At 45.4% G+C, this 21,142-nt stretch overlaps 1 protein-coding gene across 1 annotated transcript in view; it reads right to left on the bottom strand.

Annotated features, from left to right (window-relative positions):
- TRABD2B (TraB domain containing 2B) overlaps window positions 1–21,142 on the bottom strand; it is a 329,959-nt gene that overhangs the window by 16,524 nt on the left and 292,293 nt on the right. Inside the window, exon 6 of the mRNA XM_054165237.1 lies at window positions 10,168–10,434. Within this exon, the coding sequence (XP_054021212.1) occupies window positions 10,168–10,434 (267 nt within the window). The remainder of the gene's footprint in view (window positions 1–10,167; window positions 10,435–21,142) is intronic.

The raw sequence follows: 21,142 nt of genomic DNA, 5'->3' as shown, positions 1-21,142 counted from the left end.
CTCACTTAGTGTTAACTCTTTCGGTGGAATATGCACCCTCCCCCTCTTGGCCTCACTCCACAGGAGACACTTTGTACTCTAGGTATAGTCCTGAAACCTTAGTTTTATAACTGAGCAGTTGTGGGGGGAAATCTCAAGGCTTTTGAATAGATCCCACTCTATTCAGCCGTGGTTGCTTAATATTAACATTAAGCCAAGCTGTAGGTAAAATAAACTTGCTTCTACATTTATACCCACAGGCACCTTTTCTCCAGCTTAATGGCAACTGCAAGAATATTTCTGGTGTCTGAATAATAAAAGATGGATCCAATGCTTAAGTGTAGGTGGCTAGAGCAGCACTCACCTCCAGCACTCCTGGCATTGACCACCATCACAGAAACTGCCCACGAGACTGCCTGGACTGCTTTACAGTGTCAATCAGTTTAGCAAAGAATGGAGACAATGCTGCCTGCCTTGTCCACTCTGCAGTGTACTTGGCCACACATACCTCTGTGTGAAATAGGTAGGAAAGGCAAAGAAGATGAAACACAGTGGAGGAGATCGACCTCCTGGTTAAAAACAAAGCAGAAGTATGCCCAGGTATGCCTCCTAACTACTGCCATCTGCAGTACAATAGAAAACAGAATAGAATTTACCAGGTTGGAAAAGACCTTCGAGATCATCAAGTTCAACCTATCATCCAACACCATCTAATCAACTAAACCATGGCACCTCATCCAGTCTCCTCTTAAACACCTTCAGTGATGGTGACTCCACAACCTCCCTGGGCAGCACATTCCAATGGGCAATCACTCTTTCTATGAAGAACTTCTTCCTCACATCCAGCCTAAACCTCCCCTGGCACAGCTTGAGACTGTGTCCTCTTGTTCTGGTGCTGGCTGCCTGGGAGAAGAGACCAACCCCCTCCTGACTACAACCTCCCTTCAGGTAGTTGTAGACAGCAATAAGGTCTCCCCTGAGCCTCCTCTTCTCCAGGCTAAGCAACCCCAGCTCCCTCAGCCTCTCTTCACAGGGCTGTGCTCCAAACCCCTGCCCAGCTCTGTTGCCCTTCTCTGGACAAGTTCCAGTAACTAACATCTTTCCTAAACTGAGGGGCTCAGAACTGGACACAGGACTCAAGGTGTGGCCTAACCAGTGCTGAGTACAGGGGCACAATAACCTCCCTGTTCCTGCTGGCCACACTGTTCCTGATGCAGGCCAGGATGCCATTGACCTTCTTGGCCACCTGGGCGCACTGCTGGCTCATGTTCAGCCTACTATCAACCAGTACCCCCAGGTCCCTTTCTGCCTGGCTGCTCTCCAGCCACTCTGACCCCAGCCTGTAGCACTGCATGGGGTTGTTGTGGCCAATGTGTAGAAGCTGGCACTTGGATGTGTAAAATCAGATGACAAAGGCATGCTAGATGAAAGTGAGACATCTCAAGGAGTCCTGCTGAAGTTTGCAGGCTCCAAAGCCCACACTTTGGTTGGCATGGACCTACTGTAAATCAAAAGTGCAGTGTTTGCAGGATTGCAGCCTCATCCAAGGTGAGCTCAGAGAGGCAGAGGTGAGTGCAGAGGTCTGGGGATTGAGATGCTGAATGGGCTCCCTTCCTACTTCCTGCTACAGGGACCCTGCTGAATGCATGCAGCTGGAGTTAAAAAGGGCAGGTAGAAGGAACAGAGAGAGAAAATGCAAGCAGAACATGGAGAACAATGGAACTGAGAAGTTAACAGGCTGTCCCCAGTCAAGAGGAGTCCTGGCACTGGGTGAGAAAATGAGACTGTTCTGGCTGAGAGACAGAGGAACACATGGGGATGTGCATCACAGAGGAAGAGATTATCATAACTCAGCAGCTGCTCCTCCTTGAAACTGAATCCTAAGCAAATATTTTGTTTGTGCTGCATCAGACAGAACTTAGGCAGCTTAACAAAGCTAGCAGTGGCATAGCTATGCTCAGCCCAAGTCAGAAACACAGCAGACTGGGGCAGATGTAAATGTATAATATAGACTACCTTTAGTCAACTCATCCCAAATGAAAAGCAGAAAACAAGAAAGGAAGAGATAGCTCTTAATAGGTTCCATAAAATATCTTGCAGTGCCTTTTCAATCTTAATCAGCACTGAGGAGGAAGGAGCAGAAAGTGCTCTTGGATATCCAGTGCTGAAAAATACCTCACCATTCAAAAATCCCAGCTTTGGTGTGCTCCAATTTTGTTACTTGCTTGCCTTCAAAAATATGGATTTAATATTCATGATGGATTTAAATCTGATGACAATAAAATACCTAATGCATAACCAATAAAGAATTTAGTTGCATGAAATAAAAACTGAAATCTATATACAAATTACATCTCTATTTTTCCAAGAGAATTCCATGTTCTTTCTCCCTAATCATGTTATCTTCAGGTATTTATAGCTTTCATTAAAATAAGGTTGGCATCCTGCTTCATAGAAATTGTTCATACTGGTGGGGAGACACTCAAGCAATAGTGGAAGCAAGGCTTTTGCTTTTTCTCTTACTTATCACAGAATCATAGAATCAACCAGGCTGGAAAAGACCTCAGACATCAAGTCCAACCTATTACCTAATACCTAACACCTCATGACAACTGAACCATGGCTCCAAGTGCCACATCCAATCCTTTTTTGAACACCTCCAGGGACAGTGACTCCACCCCCTCCCTGGGCAGCACATTCCAATGGCCAATCTCTCTGTGAAGAACTTTCTCCTCACCTCAAGCCTAAACTTCCCCTGGCACAGCTTGAGACTGTGTCCTCTTGTTCTGGTGCTGGTTGCCTGGGAGAAGAGACCAACCCCCTTCAGGTAGTTGTAGACAGCAATAAGGTCTCCCCTGAGCCTCCTCTTCTCCAATCCCAACTAAACAACCCCAGCTCCCTCAGCCCCTCCTTACAGGGCTGTGCTCCAGACCTCTCCTCAGCCTCGTTGCCCTTCTCTGGACATGTTCAAGTGTCTGAATGTCCCTTCTTAAATTGAGGTGCCCAGAACTGGACATCCAGTCCAAACCCCTACCAGACCAGGATCACCTAGACCACATCACACAGGAACACATCCAGGTGGGTCCTGAATACCTCCAGAGAGGGGCAGTCCACAAATGCTCTGTTTCTTTCATCATACCGTGTCAGCACGTTTTGGAGACCAGCAGAACAAAGTAAAACACACAGATCTGTTTGTCTAGCAGGTGAAAGCATGTACATCTTCTTCTCAGCCCCATCTGGAGGATAACAAATGAACTCTTTGGCTTTACAAGGGGAAAGGAGTTATCAGTCATGGCCAGCTGACAGCGAGAGTCTATTAGCAAGGAGATGGAGAGCTGTGCGCCTCCCGCCCGGTACTGCGATGCACGAGAGAGTTGTGTGCTGAGCCCAGGTTTCACAGCTTTAATTATTACATTCTGTGCACTCTGACCAACCTGATAATCCATGAAGCCTCAATAAAAAACATCTAGGGAGGGAGGATATGTCATCACTGTATCATATGTTACGGTCAGGAGATTTGCCTCTTATTTATAGTGCACAGAGTTACAGCGGGCTGCTATTTCGCTTCCACTGGAGGGCTTTGAGTGCTTGGGGCTATGCACAGGGCATGGTGAAAGCACTGACAAGATCAGTGCTTGTTTAAAGGAGACTTGGAGCCATCTGCTCATCTTAAAGGGGGATCACATGGAAACAGTAAGACACTAAGAGGGGGGAAACACAGGATTCCCCACACTTTGTGCTCTGCTAAAGAGGAGCTGAGGATGCCTACAGAGAAGCAAGATTTGAGAGAGGCACACAGCACAGGGAGAGAGAAGGACCAACTGACTCACTGCTTCATTGCCCCAGATTTCTTCTTCTGGCTACTGTGTAGCTCCACCAGAGTTCATAAAAAGCTAGAAAACTAGGAGCAGATTTTAGGTCAGTTCAAGATACACAGGTTCAGTTTCCATTAAAGAACCAGGAGGGAGCATTCGTCTAGGATGTGTTCTGAGACTACTTAGCATGACAGAAGAGTCTTGTAGCCAAGCAGTCAAACCATGAGGATTTTCTGATCAGAAGATATTTATGCCATGCCCTGGAGAGCAGGGCAGTCACTGATAGGGACTATGATTGTGAAATTTTCCTGAGAAGGAAATCCTGCCAGGAGAACAGCAGAGCAAAGGAAATGGCAGACAGAAGTGCTGGAGGAAAGCCAAGGGGGCCACACAACACAGTTAAGCCCCAAAGAGCAATAAGGTGTGACAAGGGAGGTAAGGTGGGACTCCAGCATGCCTACACTCCCACTGTTCCAGGCTTGCCAGAGCGGTCCCTTTGGGAGACAGTTTCATTACAACAAGTTAGAAAGGTCCTGAAGCTGCAGCACCATCCTTGGTTGAACACCAGGCAAACAAATGCAATGGTGGCAACTACTTACTCAGCTGCATGGAGCCAGGCTGGAGGAGAGAGTGATTCCCCCCTCCCCATGAGCATCAGTAGGCAGGCACCCTCTGAGCAGTATCCTTACCAGGAAGGCGGATAGAGTCATTTAAACAAACAAGGCCCCAGTGATGAAAATTTCAAGCTCAAAGCTACCATATGGAGGGAAATCATCTGACCACAATTTACCTGTTAGACTTCAAAAGTGTCTAGGTCTCCTCTAAAGAAAAGCAGTCTTTTCTTCAATGAAGTTAAGTACTGTATTTCAGCACCGTGTGTTGTGAAAAGGAAGCAATTTGGATTCATTTACTGAAATTTACCTTTCAGATGCAGTTAAGTGAAATTAAAAGTTTGTCTGATTTGACAAGAGTTCTGTTTTCCATCACTGCATTGTCTTGAAAGAAAGGATAACAGGTTAAGTGCTTAAATTCCATCCAAACTGATAAGGTTCACTCTATAGCGGCACACAGTAGAGTTTATTACACATTGTCTCCCTCCATCCATCACTGGAATAAGTTTTAATTTATCTCTTTTTTTGGCCTAAAAGAACTGGGGCTTCCAAAATAAATTGATGTTTGTGATGTTATTGCATTCATCTGGGGTTGAATAGCCAGCACTGGGCTATCAGAGAAATGCCATTTCCAATTACAGAGGGAATTCATTTTGTTTCCTGCTCATGGCAGGTTTTGCAGGGCTGAGCTCACATCTGGGACAAGAATTTGGGTTGGGTTTTTTTTTCTTTCTTTCTTTTTGCTGATAACAATTCTCTTCCTTTAATTCCAGTGCAAGTGAAGCATCTCTGTGTTCAGTGTCCTTCCAAACACCATCTTTACCCAGGTCTCTTCTGTGCAGTGGGAATGCATTTGCCCATTACATCCTCTCTACTTCTCCTACTGTATTTCTTTCTTTTTGTATCCCCCAGCTGTCAAACCTCCTTTCAAACCTCACACCTCCTGTAAAACCCTCCCAGTTACTATCTCCCCTTTTACCAGGGGCTTTCCTACTGCCCAGCTTTAGGGACTGAGGAGTTATCATGCCTCCTACAGCCAGGAGAGGTTCTCTTGGGCTGGTTTTGGTTGTAGCCTTAAACGGTTTGCTCACTAGAACAAAGGTGTGATCCTGATCTGGCCTTCATTGACTGCTCTGAAACATCACAGACTTCTCTACTCTTTCAGCTAACTGAGCAGCTCATCAAGAAATGCCAGTGAATGATCTGTAATTAATTATTTATATTACAAGGGAAAGCTGAGCTAACATAGTGTCATCAGGAACAATAACACACTGTACGTCAAACTGCAGCCCTCCAGTCAAGGGTTTTGCCTCCCCTCCTGGCTGCCCCAGCTGGGTTTTGGCTACAGAAGCTAGCTAGGCTTCATATTCTATGTTCAAATTCTTCCCAAGGACAGGCTTCAAATCTGCACAATTCTGCAAAATCAAGCAGTTAAAGAGAAACATCCTGCTGCTTGATCTCTCCCCTTTAATTTTGATTCTTAACAAACAATTTCAAACACAAACTGCAGCTAGGCAGAACTTTGTCGTTGTTGTTTAGATCTTGGGGGAAGGAGGCAGGAGGGAGAGGAAACCACACATTTCATCAGCATTTCTTTATTTTTTAATAGCCTTCAGTGTAGCAGATCACCCAGGAGATCAGCAAATCTTAGCTCTGTCAAAGACAAGGGAGGAGACAAGAGTAGAAGCTTTCTCATCCTCCGCAGCAGTACTAACCCTCCAACACACAAATCTAAACACTCTCCACTCAGGGGTGCCAAGTCAAAGGCCTCAGCTGTTAAGACAGAACAAAAAGGAGAGGACAACCTCTAAGGTATAAGTGGAAGTAAATACTAATAATGATGTGTGACATTAAATGATGACTCATTTTTCATGAGGCCATTTCAGACTGTAGCTATAACCTCAGATCAGATCCAAACGACTGTGTGAGCTAAAGTCTTAGTTGAACCATTAATTATGGATTTCCTGACTTTTATAAGTTCGAGTCAGACCTTTGATGTTCCTTTAAGATTGTTCTCCTGCATTCATTTCCTTTGTTTTTCTGTTGGTAGCTTAAAAAAACACCCTAAGATTTCCATGGAAGTGTATGAGATAGCCTAGAAATGCGTAGTCCATAAAAGCCCTGCAATTCATGGCTCATAAAATCCTCTAATCCATGGTCAATAAAGCTTTGGAAAAGAGCTGTATGAACCACAGTCATTTCACAGCTCAATGAGGTTCATACAAGAATCAATAATCTGGTTTGAATTTGCCTCCTTTAAATTTGTCCTCCACCTGCATATTTCTCTTTCATTTTTCATGGTGAAAGGCAGCTGAGAGAGCTGAATCCTGGAGATCTTGCATGGAAACAGTGACTTTTGTGCAGCATTAACCCAAAAGCTGTAACAATGACCTAAATCCCTCTGCTTTGTCTCAAAGGTGAACAAATCCAGTTTTAGGTGACAACAGGTGAGTTAGAAACCTCAGACTGGAAGAAGAACCAATTGGAACTGCGGGGCCGTAGCTCAAGGTACGTAATACATGCAGAGACCTCAGTCCAAGTCCACATAAAAGATGGTGGGCTCTGATTTAAGTAGATGCAAATGCACAGTGGATCTATGGGACAGGCCAGAGTGTGAACTTCTAGTACCCCAATATTATAGTATAGAATAGAATAGACCAGACCAGGCCAGGTTGGAAGAGACCTTTGAGATCAAGTCCAACCCATCATCGACCACCACCTAATCAACTAAACCATGTTACCAAGTGCCCCATCAAGTCTCCTCTTAAACACCTCCAGTGATGGTGACTCCACTGCCTCCCTGGGCAGCACATTCCAATGGGCAACACTCTTCCTGTGAAGAATTTCTTCATAACATCCAGCCTAATCCTACCCTGGCACAAGCGTGTGACTGTGTCCTCTTGTTCTGGTGCTGGCTGCCTGGGAGAAGAGACCAACCCCCACCTGGCTACAACCTCCCTTTGGGTAGTTGTAGACAGCAACGAGGTCTCCCCTGAGCCTCCTCTTCTCCAGGCTAAGCAACTCCAGCTCCCTCAGCCTTTCCTCATAGAGCTGTACTCCAAACCCCTCCTCTATAACTAGCTTTGTTGCCCTCCTCTGGACACCTTCCAGCAAGTCAACATCTTTCCTAAACTTGAGGGGCCCAGAACAGTATCCTCCAATAATGGCTGGCTAACAGTCTCACTGCTGACTGCTTGTGGGTATGGTTGAGACAGCACAACATGAGTCTGACTGCTCCTCTCCTGTGCAGGCCACACTCTGCTGCCCATACTATCACCCATCCTAGCTGTTTCCAACCAGGAGTGAGCATGCTACAAGAAGTCTAGTGGCAGGCACACAGTTCTGTTCTTTTCCTGCCAATCAGAAAGGAACCAGCTAGAGAGAACTCAGTGTTTATTGCCTTGTGCAAGGTCCAGCTTGCAATTAATGCTGATGAAACCCAACTGCCAAAAGCACAATATGCAGCAGCTGGTTTATGAAAGTTGAGACCCCATCCAATTTATGGGGAAACTAGAGCTGGTTGTGAGTCTCTGATTTGTAATTTTTGTTTTGTTTTGCTTCCAGGAAAACACCAGAAGTTACTCCAGAACTGTAGAAACTCTAAAAGCCATCTGAAAGCACTAAGGCAGACTTCCCTGCTTCCAGCCTTTCCTCATTTCTCAGGCTGTGATCTCCCACTAATATCTCCCTGGGACCTTTCAGCAAGGCAGGCGACACACAGTGTCTGGTTCATCACCAGCGTGGTGGGAGTGGAAACTTGTGCTTCCTTATCCCAGTCTGCATCCTTATGCAATGGAAGTGGAGGAATAAAAGGTTTTGATTCAGATGAAATCTCACAGGAGCACAGAGTGAATAATTTAACTTCTCCTATGAGGACAGACTGAGGGAGTTGGGGCTATTCAGTCTGGAGAAGAGAAGGCTCCAAGGAGACCTAATTGTGGCCTTCCAGTATCTTAGGGGGGCCTACAGGAAAGCTGGGGAGGGACTTTTTAGGGTGTCAGGTAATGACAGGACTAGGGGGAATGCAACAAATAGAAAAAAAGGCAGATTCAGATTGGATGTTAGGAAGAAGTTCTTCCCCATGAGGGTGGTGAGAAACTGGCACAGGTTGCCCAGGGAGGTGGTGGAAGCCTCATCCCTGGAGGTTTCTAAGGCAAGGCTGGATGTGGCTCTGAGCAACCTGATGTAGTGTGAGGTGTCTCTGCCCATAGCAGGGGTCTTGGAACTAGATGATCCTTGAGCTCCCTTCCAAGCCTAACAATTCTATGATTCTATGGTAACTCTGGCCTGGGGAACTATCCTTTTAAATACTTTTCCTGGGAACAAATCCTACTGAAATAAACCCAGCAAAGGGTACAAAAGTCCACCAAAGCTATACAAACACCACTCCTTTATGTCCCTAGTTACACATTTCCACAGCCAGACCAGGACAAATATCCAACATCCTTTCAGGACCGGTAGGGCAGGGGCAGAAGGATTGTACCTAACTGTCAGACTCCCACCAGATCTATTCAAGCACCTCACTTGTATGATACCTATGGTGAACTGGACCAGACAGCCTTGGGAAATGCTGGAACATCACAGGATGCCATGACTTGGCCACCCAAAGGCAGAAGAAAGATGGGAAAGTTCCTTGTCCTCGAGGCAATCAACTATGTTGAACCAAATGTTCATGGTTAAACTTCCTCTGTGGAGAGGACCCAACCACTGAAGAGTCTTTGAGAACAAAATACATCAGTTCATCTTGGCAAGGCTGGCATTAACCTCAGAAACAGCCTTACTATATTCAGATTAATATGCACCACCTTCTTAACAACCCATTAAAAAGAACACATAAAAACAACTTTAAAAATCCCCAAAGACAAGCATGTGGAGTTTCCTCTTTAGGAAAGGCAGAAATCTCTGAGAGACTCTGACTTGTTTTACTTGCCAGGAATTTAGATGCTATGAAAATGGCAATAAGAGCAATGCTCAAACTCAATCATCACATGTAAAGGCTGGCAGCCAGTAACCAACAGATTATTCCATTCCTTTTACTTGTTAGGAGAGCTACAAATATTGTGGCTGTTTATCTGCCCGTGATGTGGCCTAGATGAAGGCATGAAGAGCTTTCCCAGTTTCAGAGGTGGGAGAATAAATTGCCCAGGAATCCAAGCCCTGGTCAAACATTAAAGGTCCTATTCAAACACTAAATGAGATTTTTTTTTAACCTCAGACTGAGGTTGGAATGGCCATAGAAATGTGCCTGCCTTCATTCTCTTCACATAGAAGCCTTAGTTAAATACTTCATTCTACCCCAGCTTGCTGTTTCCAGTGCAGTCTGGGCTATTAAAACATTTCATCCCCAGAACACAGCTGAAGATACTGGAAGCCAGATTAAAAAAAACCCAACAATCCCATGAATATTCTGCATGGTTGCAAAATGGATGAGTCACTGGGCTGAAAACCCACAGTAAAGATTGGAAGAAAGAGAGCCAACACAGAATATTTTCCATTGCCATTTTCTCCCTGTTTGACAAGTACTTGTTTCTGTAGATTTAAAATATTTTAAGCATTAGCTTTTTCCCCTCTGTACTTTTAGATCAGATGCAGCCAGGAGTGTTCCTCCTAGTTCTTCACTAGGCTCCAAAACCACCGCTTCACTCCCTGCCTCCTCCATTTAATTTTTCTCCAAGCCTAATCAACAAAAGTTGGAACCTGCAAAGAGCAGCCAGTGAGGGGCCAGCAGAAAGAGGACAGGGACCACGGAAGTTATGACTCACCTGTCTTCTATCCGAACCCAGAGGTCATTGAACTGCCTCTGGCGATGGTGTTTATGCTGCTTCTTGTGCCATTTCTTCTGCCTGCCAAACTCTTCCAGCTGGCTGATGCTATCTGGCAACAGCAGGTGAGGAGACAGGCTGTCTTCATCCACCTGCAGAGGCTTCAGGGAAGGTGATGTCAGTGGGACTTGCTCAGAAAGCTGGACAACTGGCAGGGCTGTTGCTGAGGACCCTTCTAAGGCTGGGCTTGTCTTTGTCGTCCTTGAACTGCAAAACACAACATTTACAGAGTTGAAAAAGAAAGGGATGGTGCTAAGAAAAAGTGAAAGCAGAGGACTATTACTTGGTGAGTGTTCAAGACCACTAAGAAGATGTACAAGGGGTTGGGGCAGCGACTAAAGAACGCAGTGACATTTCCTAGCAAGCTTTCAAATAAATGTTAAACTGAACAAAGAGTTAAAGGCAGGTGATGTGCTATTGCTGCTCTCTGGCATTTAATTACTTCTTACAGCCTTTAGAGGCAGTGGAAGGGTCAATGACACCTTCCCCACTGGGCTGGAGGTTAAATGCAAACCTGTGACTCCCTCTGAGGAAAACAGATTTCTCAACAGAACCTAACCTCCCCTCCCCCTCCCCCCCCCCCCCCTCCCCCTTCCCCTTCCCCTTCCCCTTTCCTTTTCCCTTTCCCTTCCCCTTTCAGGTTTTCAGGAGGAGACTTGATGGGGTGCATGGTGCCATGGGTTAGTTGTTTAGGTGGGTTGGATTGGTTGATGGGTTGGACACGATGATCTTGGAGGTCTCTTCCAACCCAACTATTCTATTCTATTCTATTCTATTCTATTCTATTCTATTCTATTCTATTCTATTCTATTCTATTCTATTCTATTCTATTCTATTCTCCCTTTCCCCTTCCCTTGTTTCTTTAATTTGGATATCATCTGTGCAAAACAAGTCATTGTTTGACAGCAACAATAATTATGTGTGTTCATCTGAGCTGGCCTGGTGAGACAGAAGCCCAGACTGATGACAGAAGCATGGTCTAGCAGCCAGGCAGCTGAGATGGGATATGTGAGACTTGAATGCTATCAGATTTTGTATAATGGAGAAATGATGCAAAAGGGAGGGGGAAATGACCTGTCCAAAGCCACCCTGAAACAATACTGCCAGCGCTTCTCACTCCTGTTTGAAATACTATCACCTCTTGCCTCTGACTGGGACTGGGCAGAAAAAGGCCTTTTATTGTTTTAATGTTCTAGAGTTTCACTAATTTTAGGGAACAGCCAGTACAAGCTCTCTCCTTTGATATGCAGCCATGTGAACTTGCATTTGTGAGCTAAGATGTTTGAAACTAAAATCTAATAAACCAGTACTGACACAAAGTGATTTCCCCCCTCCCCTCCCCTTGACTTCAGTAGAAGTTCCTGCTCGGTCTTAATTGCAAGAGAGGAACTTCTTGGGTTTTTTTTGTCTCTGGGATGGCCTAATGAGTTGTAGGTACATAAAATGGAAGAGAATTAACAGGCAATACGAGGCTGTGGTCTGGAAAACTATTTCTATTACATGGATGCTATGACTTTTATGACAGAAACAATTAAAGCCACGTGAAAAGTTTTGCCTCCTGAGCGAAACCAGTAAGACATTTTAATGAAAAAGTAATAAAACCCCCTAAACTTCATTGGTGACAATGTACAAAATGTGCTGCAAGTGAAACCACATGTTGCATTTATGGAACATTTTGTTCTCTTCCAAAATAATAAAAAAAAAAAGAAAAAAAAGAAGCCACATCTACTCCTAATGGCAGCTTTGGGTCTAGATGATGTTTGGTTTTTCAAGTCCGTTACAGTAGCAGTCAAGATGGCCACCTCCATTTCCACTGCATCATGTTTCACCCAAAGGTCCTTCCAATAGCTACTGATAAGTAAGCATTGCTACCAGGAGACTCACTGGCAAAAACTACACTAACTTTGTCACTCATAGCCAGCATAAATGAAGGGCCCCTCAGTTTAGGAAGGAGGTTGAGTTGCTGGAATGTGTCCAGGGAAGGGCAACAAAGCTGGGGAGGGGTTTGGAACACAAGCCCTATGAGGAGAGGCTGAGGGAGCTGGGGTTGCTTAGCCTGGAGAAGAGGAGGCTCAGGGGAGACCTTCTTGCTCTCTACAACTACCTGAAGGGAGGTTGTAGCCAGGTGGGGGCTGGTCTTTTCTCCCAGGCAGCCAGCACCAGAACAAGAGGACACAGTCTCAAGCTGTGCCAGGGGAGGTTCAGACTGGATGTTAGGAGGAAATTCTACACAGAGAGAGTGATTGGCCATTGGAATGGGCTGCCCGGGAAGTGGTAGAGTCACCATCATTGGAGGTGTTTAGGGGGAGACTTAATGGGGTGCTTGGTGCCATGGTTTAGTTGATTAGATGGTGTTGGATGAGGGCTTGGATGCGATGATCTTGAAGGTCTCTTCCAACCTGGTTTATCCTATTCTATCACCAGGGATGTGGTGGAGTCACTGTCATTGGAGGTTTTCAGGAGAAGACTTGATGGGGTGCTTGGTGCCATGGGTTAGTTGTTTAGGTGGTGTTGGATTGGTTGATGGGTTGGACGCGATGATCTTGAAGGTCTCTTCCAACCTGGTTTATTCTATGTATTCTATGTATTCTATCCTATCCTATCCTATCCTATCCTATCCTATCCTATCCTATCCTATCCTATCCTATCCTATCCTATCCTATCCTATCCTATCCTATCCTATCCTATCCTATTCTTCAGATATACAGAAAAGACAGACACTAGATTGAAGTTCTCCAAGATTGCTTTCATTAGCATAAACACAGGGAAATCTCCTGTTTTTCCTAGCATTCAGACTCTCACCAGGTCCCTTTCAAACTTCTTCATACTCACTCCATACTCTTATTTTACATCACAGAGAGATGTGCTGGTTCTGGATTTTCTCCCCATTATATCTTTTTTTCCCCCCATGATTGATGTTGAGGAAAAGTTTTCATGAGTACAGCAACTTTCTTTGAAAGACCTTGGTGCTCTCCAAAGCCTTCAAGACTCCTTAGGCTGTGACACAAGCTCCAGGCTGAAGTCAAGCTATATCCAGACTCATATAGAAGGAAAGGTAGATTCCCCCAGGCAGCTTTTAATTTTTATCCAAGCATGCTGGTGGATGAATGAAGCATCATCATGAAAATACAGCCATTTAGCATCCTGGAAGGTAACAGTGTGAACTTGGATAGGAATGGTTAGGCATGTAAGAAGGATGTGGACCAAGTATCTACAAACATCACGTGGATAACTGCAATGGCAGCAGGTAGCAATTGGTGGCAAGAAAGCCCTGGGTAAGTCTGCTGCATTTATACCCAAGCAATCTGAAAATAAGATGGTTGATACTGCCCCAAACTGGCTTGTTCTGTTGGTTCTATTCTGCTCTTAACTGTGTGGTGTGAAGTCACCCAGGTTTTCCTGCACCCCAGCCATCTGCCTGCACAATGAGAGTGCTGCCCTGGCCACTAGGCTGCGGTGGGCAGAAGCATGTTAAGAAGGCAAGGGCACGCAGCAGGCATGAAAACCCAAAGCAGATAAGCAATCTGATCATCACAGCTGGAACTAAGTTGCTGCCAAGATTTCTGGTTCCACTGACTTTCTTCTTCTTTCCCTGCCTCATGCTCTGATTAGGCAGCAATTCTCCAAGGTGCTAAAGGTAGGAGCAGCTCCCACATCTGCCGGCCCACGGCTGGGGCTGCCATTTGGTTTCTTGAATGGTCTTAGAGACATCTGAACACATACTTTCCACCTTTTAACACCTCCTATTTTGTTACACATGTTTACCTTGCTCTGAGCTCCTAGTAAACTGGAACCAGTAGAGAGGTGTTTTTTTATGGGTTGAGATTTTAGAAACCACTTAAGACGACTGGCAGCTCACTTCTTATTAAAATTAACGAGTTTGGGCATCAAAATCCCAGTGGTGGCTTTCAAAGCTTCTAGCTTAATTGTTTCCACTACCATCACATGAGCCACAGGTTGTAAAGTCGATATTTCAGAACATTCTTTGGGAGGAGAATAAATAAACGCTGCAGAAACATTAAAATGTGGTAACCTAAAGAGGGTTATAAACTAACCGCTGGTGCTCGCGAGCTGACGCAGGGGGAATTGCTCCACTGGGGCAACTGCATATTACATTTGCTCAATATTAACTCCATTATTCCTCTACTACTGATAGTTACATCTCAAGACCTAGGTGGGAATGCTGAAAGGTTGGATGTGGATGCATGGCTGCTTCCTTCAAAAAAAAAAAAACCAACAAACCCACCCCAATTTAATAAATCAAGAGACCTGGTTGTTTCCAATTCTGATGACCACCCTACAGTGGAGTAACCAAAAGTGAAACTCAAACTCTTAATCCCACAGAATGTGGGCATTTAAGTACATTGTAAGAATATTCATAGAATATTCATAGAATATTCATAGAATAGAATATTCATAGAATAGAATAGAATAGAATAGAATTAACCAGGTTGGAAGAGACCTTTGAGATCATCAAGTCCAACCTATCATCCAACACCATCTAATCAACTAAACCATGGCACCAAGCACCCTATCAAGTCTCCTCCTAAACATCTCCAATGATGGCACCTCTACCACGTCCCTGGGCAGCACATTCCAATGGCCAATCACTCTTTCTGGGAAGAACTTCTTCCTAACCTCCAGCCTAAGCTTGCCCTGGTGGAGCTTGAGACTGTGTCCTCTTGTTCTGGTGCTGGTTGCCTGGGAGAAGAGACCAGCCCCTACCTGGCTACAACCTCCCTTCAGGTAGTTGTAGACAGCAATAAGGTCTCACCTGAGCCTCATCTTCTCCAGGCTAAGCAACCCCAACTCCCTCAGCATCTCCTCACAGGGCTGTGCTCCATACCCCTCCCCAGCTTTGTTGCCCTTCTCTGGACACATTCCAGCAACTCAAAATCTCTCCTAAACTGAGGGGCCCAGAACTGGACACAGTACTCAAGGTGTGGTTTTAGTTGGAAGTAAGGTGGACTTCAACTGAAAGTGAACTCCTTATTAGAAGGTAACTTTCCCATTTATTTAGCAGAGTAACAAAATGGTGGAGATTGGAAGGGACCTCCGAAGTTCATCTAGTCCAACCCTCCTGCTACAGCAGGACCACCCAGAGGAGACCACCCCAGAACACATCCAGTTGGGCTTGGTATGCTTCCAGACAAAGAGACTCCACAACCTCTCTGGGCAGCCTGCTTCAGGGCTCCAGCACCCTCAAAGGATGAATTTTTCCTCATGTTTGCATGGAACCTCCTGTGTTCCAGTTCCCTTTCCATTATCCTGTCATTGGGCACCGCTGAGAAGAGTCTGGCCCCATCCTCCTGACACCCATCCCTTAGCTATTGATCAGCACTGATCAGATTCCCCTCAGCCTCCTCTTCTGCAGTCTCACCAGCCCCAGAGCTCTTGGCCCGTCCTTGTAGGTATATGTTGCACTTCCCTCTCTGTAGCTGCAAGTGCCACAGGAGCTCTCACCCATGGTGATCCCTGCCCTGCCAGCCATTGTGCTGCACTGCAGGTTGGACTTTTGGTGATTCATTGGGAATAGGGAAAGTATTCCCACATAAATGCCTGTGCACTGTGTCCTCTGCACAGAGCCAGCCTGGAGACCAGGCTTGCTTCCAGGCCAGTGTTAAAAGCCAGCTCTCCTCCTCGAGCCAGCTCCAGCCCTGCCAGCACTAGGAGTCGAGGCAAAGGAAAAGCCTCCTTTAGACTTTCCTGTATCCCAGTTGACCCTGAACTTTGGTAATACAAAGGGCTTGAATTTGTTAATACTCTGGATTTCCTCCTCCTCACTCCCTCCCCCAACCCCCCCCAAAAAAAAAGAGAAGTGAAAAAAAGAAAGGACATGAACCTCCCACCTGCAATAGGATACCTGGACAACAGATCTCCCTGTTGCACAAAGCTTTAGATTCAACTGATCATTTTATGGCCTCTCCTTTGGTCTCTGTCTCAATGCCCTCTGTTAGCACAGCTGCACTGTACAAAACCATGGGGATATAATACACTTTCCCCTCCTCCCCCCAACTCCTTCACTACTGCTGAGACAACTTTTCATGATATACAGTTTTAGTTGTAGAGCCAGAGAAAAAGCAGGGCTAGTTCTTGGGGTCGTGGCCCTTCTGTAGAAAAAGTGAGAAGATACCATCTGAATATCTTGGTCCACACCAAGATCTCAGAGATTTTTTCATTAATAACTTGGTACAGCTCCAGCTATAGAGGTTCTGCCTACTTTTAAATCTATGCCCACACAGGGTGGTCTTTCAGAAGCTAAAAGTATTTCAGGCCCTTGGGTGGGTTCTTCTCATCTCTGACCTTAATTTCCTCCCCTGAGATGCGCAGTTGTGCAAAATGAGTTCTCTAACAGAGCCCAAATAAGAAAACTTGGAAGTCTCAGCACATGCCCTGTGTGCCTTGGTCCCAAGGTACAGAAAACAAAGTGAAAACAGGAAAACATTTATTCTTGCTAGTTCTTGAAAATGCCTCATCCACAAAGCCCCTTGTGGCTTTGTTTCACTTCTGGTGAAATTTGCCATTCCTTTCCTGATTGTTTTCAAGAATTAAAAGAGCAAAACAAAACATGCAAGTGGTTGAGGCTAAGCTGTATGCTCCTTCAGGCTATCTCAGCATTTCTTTCTCTGCCTTCTGGTCTCCAGTGTCTCTCTATGCTGGCACTGACAATAGAAAATTGACTCATCATTAGGATTTGCTGGGGTTATTGAGTGGATCTGGTCAGAAAAAAATAACATTAACATGATGAAGTGCTATAATAGCTTGTTTTCATAATTCCCAGGCTTAAAATTGCCCAGGTCCCACTTTCATTCAAGCCCAAGCCACCTGGCATCCTGGCCACGTCATTCTCCCTGCCTAGGCAAACACGTTCTTACTTCTCACACTAGGAATCCAAGTCACACTGTTCAGAAGACTTGATGACCTCCTCTGTAGGATGAACCAGAATATCCACATGTCATTCCTGTACTGAGTCTGTGTGGTGTTAAGAGTAAGCTTTTCAGCACACCTCATCCCTACCGACAGGGTTTTTCCCAATCATCAGTTCATAGAATCAATAAGGTTGGAAAAGCCCTCAGAGATCACTGAGTCCAACCTAGCACCCAACATCTCATGACTAACCAAACCATGGCTTCAAGTGCCACGTCCAATCCCTCCAGGGACGATGACTCCACCACCTCCCTGGGCAGCACATTCCAATGGCCAATAACTCTTTCTGGGAAGAACATTCTCCTCACCTCCAGCCTCAACTTCCCCTGGTGCAGCTTGAGACTGTGTCCTCTTGTTCCAACCCTAACCCTAATTCATTGATAATTCTCTGAGGGGACCATCAGGCAGGGGCAGACCCCACTAATTCTTCTGCCCACAGCCAGAGTATAGCTGACAACGTTTGGGGTGGCCCCCAACAAGCCTGCCCTGGTCTTCAGGGGGGCCAGGAATTTGCTCCTGAGAGCGGACATGCCTTTGTTGACCATACACATCTTCCACCCAGCTAAACCATCGGCTTATTTTTCCAGCAATCTTGCGGTAAGGTTTCTGTTCCCTCAGAAATGTGCAGAATCTTCTCCAATGCAAGTCTGCCAGTCTGCTATTTGCATCCTGTCTTTGTAGCACGAGCAACGGAAAAGTTTTGCTCAGAGCACTGCCATGCTTCGCCTGCGCTTCCCAGCACGGCAGCGCTGCTGAGGTTTTCTCCTCTCAGTTTTCAGAACCATCAGACGAGGGAAGATTTTGTTTCACCAGGAGAGGAGCTGTGGTGATGGGAAGGAATGTGTGATGTGGCAGCTTTATCCTTATGCCACCGTCCTCGGGATGCAGCTGCATGACAGCCAGACACCGAGTTCAGAGCATTTCATTACAGATGGGTTCCCATAAATTCCAGTTCGGGAGCCTTTGTCAAAGCAGGAATTTGTCAGTCCCTTGCACGCATCCTTGCTCCCCTTGCCACAGGCCACAGAGACATCTGCTTCTTGCTTTTTGTCCCCCATGCATCTCTCAGAGAGAGCAGTCATGCACACCCACGAGACAGGCACCAGAATGTCCTGTCCCATAAGAAGCTTTACTTTGTCAAAAAATTTCTGTTATTTTCTCTTCTATGCCAAGATGAAACTCATCTTTTCAAACCTCTTGGGAGAACCACCAAACAAAAGGAGAAGAGAAAATCAGGCAGAAATCCTAACCCACCCCAGCATAGCTTATAGGGCCTCTTACTAACGATGCCATTTAGCTCACAGCCCCTCACATAAAACAGGTGACACCAGCCAGTGCATGCCACCATGGAGTTCACCTCCCTCAAGACAAAAGCATATGTCTAATTATTATTATCTAATTATCTCTTTGTTTCTTACCTGCAAAATAAAGCAACTCCCAAGGGATTGCAGAATTAGGCTCTACCCATACCTAACTTACCTGAGCTGCTTCAGGTAAGTACTTCAGGATTAATTTGCACTCCAGAGACAGCAAAAGAAAATACCTGTGAAATCCCTGATGAGGCACTCACCTGATTAGCTTAATTAGAATGAAGTTATTTTATTGAGCATGTGGTTGCCTTAGGCCTTACAATTCAGTTAAAGCATTTCCATTTATTAACAGAATTTGGAAAGTCAAGTGTGGTTTGGGTTTTTTTCTCATTTTTGAACCACAGTCAAGTAAATCTGATGAGCAATTAAATTAGGTGAAGTAGTTAAATTAGATTAAAGTTCACCCTGAAATTGGATGGTATCTCTGGATTCAGAATCCATGCCAGACTCTGGGAAGAATCACTGTTGTCCCAGGATAGTGGCCTTACTTTGAAAGGGAATTTGGTCCTCGCTATATATATGCAAACCCTCAACTCTGTGCATAAATGAAGTGGAAAGTTTGTGAGGTCAAGATATTCCCATAGATGGTGATGCTTTCCTTCTCGCTTTGAGAAACTATAAAACAAGAGAATTGAGTAAAATAGAATAGAATAGAATCATAGAGTCAACCAGGTTGGAAGAGACCTTCAAGATCATTGCATGCAACCCCTCATCCAATACCATCTAATCAACTAAACCATGGCACCAAGCACCCCATCCAGTCTCCTCCTAAACACCTCCAATGATGGCACCTCCAGCACCTCCCCAGGCAGCCCATTCCAATGGGCAATCACTCTCTCTATGAAGAATTTCTCCCTAACCTCCAGTCTAAACCTCCCCTGGCACAGCTTGAGACTGTGTCCTCTTGTTCTGGTGCTGGCTGCCTGGGAGAAAAGACCAGCCCCTGCCTTCAGGTAGTTTTAGACAGCAAGAAGGTCTCCCCTGAGCCTCCTCTTCTCCAGGCTAAGCAACCCCAGCTCCCTCAGCCTCTCCTCATAGGGCTTGTGCTCCAAACCCCTCAACAACTTTGTTGCCCTTCTCTGGACACCTTCCAGCAACTCAACCTCCTTCCTAAACTGAGGGGCCCAGAACTGGACACAGGACTCAAGGTGTGGCCTAACCAGTGCAGTGTACAGGGGCACAATGACCTCCCTGCTCCTGCTGGCCACACTATTCCTGATGCAGGCCAGGATGCCATTGACCTTCTTGGCCACCTGGGCACACTGCAGGCTCATGTTCAGCCTACTATCAACCAATACCCCCAGGTCCCTCCCTGCCTGTCTGCTCTCCAGCCACTCTGAGCCCAGCCTGTAGCACTGCATGGGGTTGTTGTGGCCAAAAAGCTTTTGTTATCTATTCTACTCCATTGGAGGTAAAGCTAATCTAGGGCACAGGAGAAGAAACAAAAGCTTTCTGCAACTTGAGTGGTTGAATTTGATGGGGAAAAAAAAAGAGAGGCCAGTTGAAACATCTGCAACATGCTATTTCCACATTTTCATATGAACTGTTTTATTTCCATAAACTCAAAATGCTTCATTTCAGCGCTTTCTGAACAAAGCTTTTAAATTCTCTCTCTCTTTTTTAAAATCGTCTGTTTTCAAAGTCTGAAATGGTACAAAGTGGCCTTTTTTGTTTAAAAAATTGATCTCAATTAAAAATAAAAAACCCCAACTAATAAATAAAGATGACAACAAGCCAGCAAACCCCAACCCCTGCCTTCAAAATGTTCCACTTCAGACTGCTCTGAACTCATTTCCCCTTCTCAACTTTTTAGTTCAATTCTTGAACTGAACAATACTTTGTTCTTGCATCTTTAGTGTAAAATGTGTAAGCTGCACACTCCTGCCTCAGAGGATGGGCTGTGCCCACAGAGGAAGGATGGGCTGGCTGGCTTTCCGCTCTTGTTTTCATCTCCCACATAAACAGCGAATAAGAACCTTTTCTGCTTGTGGTGCACAAAGCCTCACCTCAGAATCAGTTTCTTACTACCACAGCAATTCCCTGCTAAGTAATTTCTGTCTGGGTAATCACAGAAAGAGTGACTGGCCATTGGAATGGGCTGCCCAGGGAGGTGGTGGTCACTGTCACTGTTAGTGTTTAAGAGGAGACTGGCTGAGGCACTTGGTGCCATGGTTTAGTTGATTAGATGGTGTTGGGTGATAGGTTGGACTTGATGATCTCTGAGGTCTTTTCCAACCTCATTAATTCCATTCTGTTTAAGCAAAATATTCATTACACAGCTGCCTTTGGTGTCTCACTGTCTTCTGGAAGTTGTGCTTAAAGCTCTTTGGATAGAATACCTATCCTATAAGAGGACACAGTCTCAAGCTGCACCAGGGGAGGTTTAGGCTGGATGTTAGGAAGAAGTTCTTCCCAGAAAGAGTGATTGGCCATTGGAATGGGATGCCTGGGGAGGTGGTGGAGTCACCATCACTGGAGGTGTTTAGGAAGAGACTGGATGGGGTGCTTGGTGCCATGGTTCAGTTGATTAGATGGTGTTGGTGATAGGTTGGACTCAATGATCTCAAAAGTCTTTTCCAACCTGGTTAATTCTATTCTATTCTATCCTATAGATCATG

This window comes from Dryobates pubescens, chromosome 11 (genome assembly GCF_014839835.1).
Source record: "Dryobates pubescens isolate bDryPub1 chromosome 11, bDryPub1.pri, whole genome shotgun sequence".
Lineage (NCBI taxonomy): Eukaryota > Metazoa > Chordata > Aves > Piciformes > Picidae > Dryobates > Dryobates pubescens.
Note: the sequence above shows the minus strand (reverse complement) of the source record. Positions and strands in the feature narration are given on the sequence as shown.